Source organism: Myotis davidii, unplaced genomic scaffold, assembly GCF_000327345.1.
Source record: "Myotis davidii unplaced genomic scaffold, ASM32734v1 scaffold149, whole genome shotgun sequence".
Lineage (NCBI taxonomy): Eukaryota > Metazoa > Chordata > Mammalia > Chiroptera > Vespertilionidae > Myotis > Myotis davidii.
Genome location: NW_006352194.1, coordinates 1641526 through 1649655, shown reverse-complemented (window position 1 = coordinate 1649655; position 8130 = coordinate 1641526). Strand labels below are relative to the sequence as shown.

The following is an 8130-nucleotide window of genomic DNA, read 5'->3' as shown; positions in this document are numbered from 1 at the left end:
GCCCTGGTGTCCTTGTCTCAGTCACCAAACCAGTACCTGGTTCTTCAGCAGCCCATCTTCGTAGTACCAGATGCAGCTACCTCCAGCTCCAGGCTCAGCAACCACCACACGGCCCGCCTTCATGTCTTCCACATGGTCTGGCACTGCCAGGAACCCCTCCAGTGCCACATTCCAGAGGCGGAAATAAGCCCGGCGCTGGGGAGTGGAGGGAGCTGAGAGTCAGGGCTCCCGGGGCAGAGATGCTCCCCGCTGGGCTCCCAACACCCATAATTCTGGACCCTCCAGTATCCCAACCGCCAAAGCCCTCATTCCTGACCCTAAGCCACCCTTGGCCCTCTTTTAAGTCTCCCCTTGTTTCCCACACAAAATCCAAAGCCCCCTCCGGAGCACACATCCGCACCCACACAGTCCCATGTCCACAGATACCCACAGACGTGTGCAGAGGGACACGCTGGCAGACACACCCAAGGTCCACGTGGTTGCACAGAAGTTTGCAGCAGAGACAAACACACAGATACTCAGAGCCATGCAGACTCACACATCCTAACCGATGCACGGGTCCCCCAGCCTACTCCGCACCAGGCACTGGTGTTTGCTAACAGGATGGATGCATGTGGGTATTCAGAAGTGCACACACACACGCCCCCGCTAAAGAGGAACCATGGGCAGCAGACACTGCCCTGTCAGTTACCAGGTCAGGCTCTGCCTCAAATCGGTGGGGGACACCTTGGATATTGGTGATGGCCGTGACAGTAATAAGAATCACAGCTAGTGTCTGCTGGGTGTTCACCCACTCAAGCACTTTACTAAGGACTTAACGTACATTATTTTTCTTCAGTTCTCAAACAACTCCATCGTATGTCTGACCCCCATTTTAAAGATGAGGAAACTGAGGTCCATGGAAGTACAGTACTTGCCCAAGATTGCAGAGCAAATCCTTGTCCACTTCTCTGGGCCTTTCTTTCCCCGCCTGTAAAATGCGGGCGTTGGAGATAGTCTCCGGATTTCTTCCAGCACTGGTGTTCTAAGAGTCTGCGGACGTGGGGACCACACAATATCCTCGCACAAAGACACACGCACTCTCAACATGCCACAGGCACGTGTAGTCATAAACACACACATCACAGGTCACCGACACAGACACGCGGACACAAATGACTGCACAGACACAGAAACACCCTCAGACATCACATGCACACACACACAGAACCCAGGGCCGTGCCTCCGCATTAACACACGTGTAAGAAATCAGACACCTGGCCAGACCTGTGGAATCAGTGCTGCCCAAAGTGAGGTGTGCTTACTACGTGAGATCATTTTTAGTCCTACGTGGATAAACTTATGGTTAAAAATTTAATGGCAGCCCTAGCTGGTTTGGCTCAGTGGATAGAGCTTCAGCCAGCAGACTAAAGGGTCCCGGGTTCGACTCCAGTTAAGGGCACATGCCCAGGCTGCGGGCTCAATCCCCAGTTGGGGGCGTACAGGAGACAGCCGATCAATGATTCTTTCTCATCATTGATGTTTCTATCTCTCCCTCTCCCTTCCTCTCTGAAATCAATAAAAATATATTCTAAAAAAAATTTAGTCCTAGTTGGTTTGGCTCAGCGGATAGAGTGTCAGCCTGCGGACTGAAGGGTCCCAGGTTCAATTACGGTCAAGGGCATGTACCTGGGTTGTGGGCACATCCTCAGTAGGGGGCATGCAAGAGGCAGCTGAATCAATGTTACTAACTATTCCTCTCCCTCTCTCTTCCTCTCTGTAAAAAATCAATAAAATATATATTTTTTAAAATTTAATGGCAGTAAAAAAATTTTAGTGGTAATGTATTTATTATATTTCCTATTAATGAAAAAGCATCCATCCACATCAAACTCATGATTTTATGACTATTATTTCTTAGGATAAGGATAGAGTAGGAAAAAATGGTGCTGATTTAGAAAAAAAATATTAAGTAGATAATAGTTCAAGAGGAAGGATGATGTGGCGAAATTGTGACAAAAGCACACAAATGCTGAGTGTGGGAAATACACAGATAGACACCGCCCCCCCCCACCCCCCCAGACAGGCCGTCATGGACACACTCAACCTGACATGCTACCCACCTGCTTGATGGGGTAGAGGGAGCCCACCCTCTGAGTCCCGCTGTAGGTCAGCCAGTTCGTGATCTCGCAACTGCCCACCAGCCACTGGCGGCCCCGAAAGTCGCTGTGTTCACACAGCACCCAGCTGGGCCCAGCAAGTGCCAGAGACAGACAGACAGACAGACAGAAAGGGGGAGGAGAAGGCACGAATGTCAGAACTTTCTCCACCTCCCTTTCTCTGCTGCTGGGACTCCTCTCCCTGGGGTTAGGGTCCCGAGGGGAGAGAGGGAGGCTGGGAAGTAGACTGAGGTTTGCAGGGCAGAGGAGGGTCCTGAAGAGCCCCTTCCCCCCTGGGCTGGGGTCCCAGCCTGAGAATCAATGACCCTCCTCAATCCACCTCTCCCTCCCTCCTGGCTGGGAGGGAGCCCACCCTCTGAGTCCCCTCAGGGAAGAAACCTGGAGACATCCTTCACTTACTAACAGCCCCCAACCCTCTGTGCTTCCCCACAACCCACTCACGTGCCCCCCTGGATCCGCACGGACAGCACGTGGTTGTTGAAACCCTCAGCTTGGAGACTCCGCACCTCTCCATTGAGCTCAATCTCCTTCCCCTCGAAGCACTCCAGTCCATACAGAAAAATGGAGGGCTCTGAAAAGTGCTGGGGGTCCAGGGCATTGGGAAAGGTTGAAACCATGGCAGCCCTGGCCCCAGACTCAGCCCCTTGACTCCCAGATGGGTACTCAGGCCTTCTTCCCTCCTGAGCTGCACCCCAGAGGGCTCCTGACTCCTGCACACTGCTGGACTCTCAGATATAGCATGTGCCAGACTAGGCCCCCCAATGCCCCTCAGCCCTTCTCCCCAGTAAATGGCACTTCTAAGAATAGTATACTAATAATACTGTTAATTATAGTAGTTCTCATATATTTGAGGCTTATCCCAGATTCTGTGCTAGGCACTTTACCTGATCTCATTCTAACTTCTCAATAATCCTATAAGGTAGGTGCTGTTATCATCCCTGCTTAGCAGAGGGGAAACTGAGGCTGGAGATTAAACCCCCGAAGCTGGGCTTCAGAACCAGGACTATCTGCCTTCAGAGCCCAGATAGTAGTTGTAAAGAACTCGGACTCAGGAGCTGGGCTGCCTCAGGGAGAACCTGGCTCTGCCTGTTACCAGCTGTGTGACCTGGAGCAAGTCACATGACCTCTGTGTGCCTCAGTTTTCACATCTGGAAAAGGGAGATGGGCATAGTAACAAACCGTATAGGGTTGTGGTGAGGACTGAATGCTTTAGTATATAGTATATGGAGAACTTTTAAAAAATTATATATACATATATATATAATTTCAGAGAGGAAGGGAGAGAAAGATATAGAAACATCAATGATGAGAGAGAATCATTGATCAGCTGCCTCCTGCACAGCCCACACTGGGGACCGAGCCCACAACCTGGGCATGTGCCCTGATTGGGAATCGAACCGCGACTCCCTTGTCCATAGGTTGACGAACCACTGAGCCATGCCGGCCGGCTGCAAGCCTTTTTTAAAAGCCGGGAGCATGGGCTTTGAGCATGGTGTGTGTTCAGTAAACCTCAGCTGCTCGGCTCGCGTGGCCACTGCGGGCCCACCCAGGGCTGGTCACCAAGTCCTACAGACTTGAGCTCTTTAATGGGGCCCATGTCACTTCTCTCCATCTGGCCCGGGACATCGTGACTTATTCTGGCTTACTGTCGTGACCCACCCCTGTCTTTATTATAACAGTAGTACGCTGTCTTACCCCACCGCCTTGACCCACCCCTCTGCTCCCCACACGACAGCAGAGCCATCTTGTGACCCTGGGTTTCCTGAAGGTGGGGCTGTGCTCGAGTTATGTCGTTGTTCCCAGGACCTATCTTGGCAGGTACTCGATAAATCTCTAGTAAGCTGAGCTGGCTTTGAAGCCCTGGGGTTAGGGGGACCTGGGAAAGTTCTGAGGAAGACAGGATCCAAGTCCCAACAGCCCACTGCACAGTGAGAAGAGGCCTGGGACACCCCCAGCAGCACCCCCTGCCTCAGGGACTGCCTGGAACTGAACAGGGGTACTCACCAGGGGCACCTTCCTGAGGGAGCCCAGGGCTGCGGAGGCCAGACAGCCCATGGCTGTGAGAGTGGGGAACTCGCCCTCGGAGAGAATGTGCTGGTCACCCTCAAAGTTCTTCTCATCAAATAGGATCCAGCTGGGGAAGGGGAGGTGGGACATGAGTGGGTAGGGATTTGAGCCCGCCCAGGCCCGAGACACGGCAGAGAGGATGCAGGCTTGATTGTGACCCCCTGACCCAGGGGAAGCCAAGGACGAACAGGCCTGGCGGCAGCAGTGACTAAGGTCAGACTTTAAAAAGGACTGACTGAAGGCATGCTGCCCCTAAGAAGGGGAAGTTGGTAACACCAAGCAAAACCATATATACAATTAGTCAGTAATCTCATCTCTTGGAATCAATCCAAGGACCCCCTCCAAAAACATAAAATGACACATGCAAACACGACCACTCATTACAGCACTGTTTGCAATGGCAAAAAGTTGAGGCAGCCCAAATGTCCATCAGTAGGGGATTGGTTGAATACACTAAGAATGTGGAGTAGAGCCCTAGCCAGTTTGGCTCAGTGGATAGAGCGTCAGCCTATGGACTGAAGGGTCCCAGGTTCAATTCCGGTCAAGGGCACATGCGGACTTAATCCCCAGTGTGGGGCATGTGGGGGCAGCCAATCAATGATTCTCTCTCATCATTGATGTTTCTCTCTCTCTCCCTCTTCCTCTCTGAAATCAATTTTAAAAAAATAAAAGAATGTGGAGTATAATATAGCAGTAAAAAGAAGTGAAGATGATCTCTTAAAGATATATAAAGTGACTTAGAAAGTTCTACGTAAATTTATGAATGTATATTTACTTGGTTTTTTAAAAAATATATTTTATTGGTTTTTTACAGAGAGGAAGGGAGAGAGATAGAGAGCTAGAAACATCGATGAGAGAGAAACATCGATCAGCTGCCTCCTGCACACCTCCTAATGGGGATGTGCCCGCAACCCAGGTACATGCCCTTGACCGGAATCGAACCTGGGACCTTTCAGTCCGCAGGCCGACGCTCTATCCACCAAGCCAAACCGGTTTCGGCCACAGCGATACTTTAAAAAAAAATCTTCATTGGTCAGCCTTGGAGGTTGCTAGGGCACCAATTCAGGAATTATTCTGAAAATTTATCAAGAGAAGGGGCGAACATTCATCCTTGGGGAAAATCAAACTGCCTTTTTTTGTATAGGTAAACAAATAGATGAAAAGGGAAATTCTTAGTATTCCCGCTAAAATATGTAGAAAGCATAACAAAAATTAGAAAATCATCATGTTGGCCCTAACTGGTTTGGTTCAGTGGTTAGAGCATTGGCCCATGGACTGAAGGGTCTCAGGTTCAATTGCAGTAAAGGGCACATACCTCAGTTGGAGGCTAGATCCCCTCTGGGGCTCGTGCAGGAGGCAACCAATTGATGATGTTCCTCTCTCTCAGTCTTTCGCCTCCCCTCCACTCTCTCTAAAAATCAACGGGGTGGGGAGTGGGTGGGGGGGATATATCCTAGGATGAGGATTAACAAAAAAGAAAAAAGAAAAAGAAAATCATCTTTTTGTAACTTCTAAAGAAGTAATGGATCTAGGCAATTATCATCAATGGATACTACAACCATTGGGTGAATGGGAAATGGGAAATCTTATGATGTTGGGATCTTAATATCTTTACAAGTGGGATAAGCAGCCCTAGCCAGTTTGGCTCAGTGGATAGAACATCAGGCTGCGGCCCAAAGGGTCCCGAGCTCAATTCCCATGAAGGGTATGTACCTCGGTTGCGGGCTCCTCCCCGGTCTGGGCCCTGGTCAGGGCTCGTACAGGAGGCAACCGATCGATGTGAGAGAAACACATCGATGTTTCTCTCTATCTTTCCCTCTCCCACTCTCGGGTGAGAATTTAGAAAAAAAAAAAAAAGTGGGACAAGCAGACACAGGTCTCCTGATGCTATGCAAGGAGAAGCACACAACGCCGTCTAACATCCTCAGTCTCATCCAGCCTCCCTATCTGCCAGTTCACAGGAAATGTGCGGCACAGAGGAACAAGTTAAGACACCCTGAGGAAGCAATCAGCCAAATACAGATGATAGGAAACGTACAGGGCAAATTACGGGTTTTTTCAAACAAATAAATGGTATAAAACAAAATGAAGAGGAGGGGGCTTGTTATACACTAGAGACCAAATTGACCCAATGCAATGTGTGGATCTTGTTTGGATCCTGAGAAAAACAAACCAAGTTTAAAAAGCATTGTTTGAGACGACAGGAGAAATTTAAACATGGACTGGGTATTAGATATTAATTATTGTTAATTTTATTAGATGCTATAATAACTTGTGGTTATATGTGTGTATGAGGGAGGGGTCCTTTCTTATTAGAGATACATGTGAAAGTATTTACCTGTGAAATTTTATGTTGGGCCTGGAATTTTAAATACCCCACTAAAAAATAAAAAAAGGCAGAGGGACGGATGAAACAAGATTGGGGTTCTTTATACTATACTAACTAGTAGTTTTACATTTCCATTAAATCTTCATTTTGCTTTGTTTAAGATTGAATGCTTTAGGACAGAATAGCTAATTTTAAGGAAGACAGAGTAAGGACATCATCCTATATAATAAAAGCCTAATATGCTAAGTGTCCAGTTGTCCGTTCAACCAATCAAAGCATAATATGCTAATGATATACTAAGGCCATTCAACCACTTGCTATGATGTGCACTGACCACCAGGGGGCAGATGCTCCAACTGGTAGGTTAGCTTGCTGCTGGGGTCTGGCTAATCAGGACTGAGCAAGACGGGCCAGACATGCCCTGGAGCCCTCCCACGTCCCTCCCCAGCTGGCCAACCTCCCACATCTCTCCCCGGCCCCAATACTGCACTGGTGGGGTCCCTCAGCCTGACCTGTGACCTCTCACAATCCGGGACCCCTTGGGGGATGTCGGATAGCTGGTTTGGGCCCAATCCTGCAGGCCAGGCTGAGGGACCCCACTGGTGCACAAATTTGTGCACCAGGCCTCTAGTTTGAAATAAAGGCCCTCTTCCTGCAGCCTGGATTTCCAAACCGAGTGAAACGCTTCAGAGCAGCATTCCTGTCTCTGTCTCCGCACTCACCCCCAGCACCTCCAAGCCTCCTCCCTCACCCTCTCCTACATCCTCACCTGCCACCGTGGACTCGGCAGGACTGGGGCTGGAAAGAGGCGGGCAGAGAGGCCTGGTCATCCTCGAAGGAGATGTGGTCTCCCAGGAAGTCAGGGCCCGAGAAAAGCTGAATCTGAGGGCAGAGACGGGAATAGATGAGAGTGAAGGAGGGGCGATGGAGTGAGCGGATTGAAGGGGGAACAGGGAGAGAGATTTGCACTGAGGGAAGAGGAGACACAGGGCCCCACCAGCTCCTCACCTTAGAGATAAAGTGCAGATTTTGCTCCTCGACCTGAAGGGAGAGACCAAAGTTTCAGAACTTAAGGAGGGTACCAGCCGCTACCCTCAGTTCCTCTGGTTTCAAAACCCCCAACACCAGCTGGGCTAGCGTGGCTCAGTGGTTGAGTGCCAACCTCTGAACCAGGAGGTCATGGTTGGATTCCGGTCAGGGCGCATGCCTGGGTTGCGGGCTCCATTCCCAGTGTGGGGCATACAGAAGGCAGCCGATCAATGATTCTCTCTCATCGTTGATGTCTCTATCTCTCTCTCCCTCTCCCTTCCTCTCTCAAATCAATGAAAATAAAAAATTAAAATAAAATAAATTCCCAAACCCAGCCTTAGCTCTCCCAAGTTTGAAATCTGCGTTAGCCCCGCCCTCCTCCGAGGTCCCGCCCCCTCCGCGAAGCTCCGAGCAGGGTCCCTCCGAACCAGAGCTGAGGTGGGCGCCTCCCAGACTCCAAGCACCACCCTCCCCGGCCCGGCCTTCAGCGACCGCACCGCACCTGCAGCACCGGCTGAAGCGAGGCGAGGGCGCTGTTGCCCGCGC

The 8130-nt window shown here is 50.2% G+C and overlaps 1 protein-coding gene across 1 annotated transcript in view; it reads right to left on the bottom strand.

Moving 5' to 3' along the window:
- AIM1L (absent in melanoma 1-like) overlaps positions 1-8130 on the bottom strand; it is a 23673-nt gene that overhangs the window by 2322 nt on the left and 13221 nt on the right. The window contains exons 11-17 of the mRNA XM_015557191.1: positions 8087-8128; positions 7564-7596; positions 7325-7437; positions 4164-4293; positions 2601-2740; positions 2103-2226; positions 37-195 (exon numbers count right to left, since the gene is read on the bottom strand). Coding sequence (XP_015412677.1) covers positions 37-195; positions 2103-2226; positions 2601-2740; positions 4164-4293; positions 7325-7437; positions 7564-7596; positions 8087-8128 — 741 coding nt within the window. The remainder of the gene's footprint in view (positions 1-36; positions 196-2102; positions 2227-2600; positions 2741-4163; positions 4294-7324; positions 7438-7563; positions 7597-8086; positions 8129-8130) is intronic.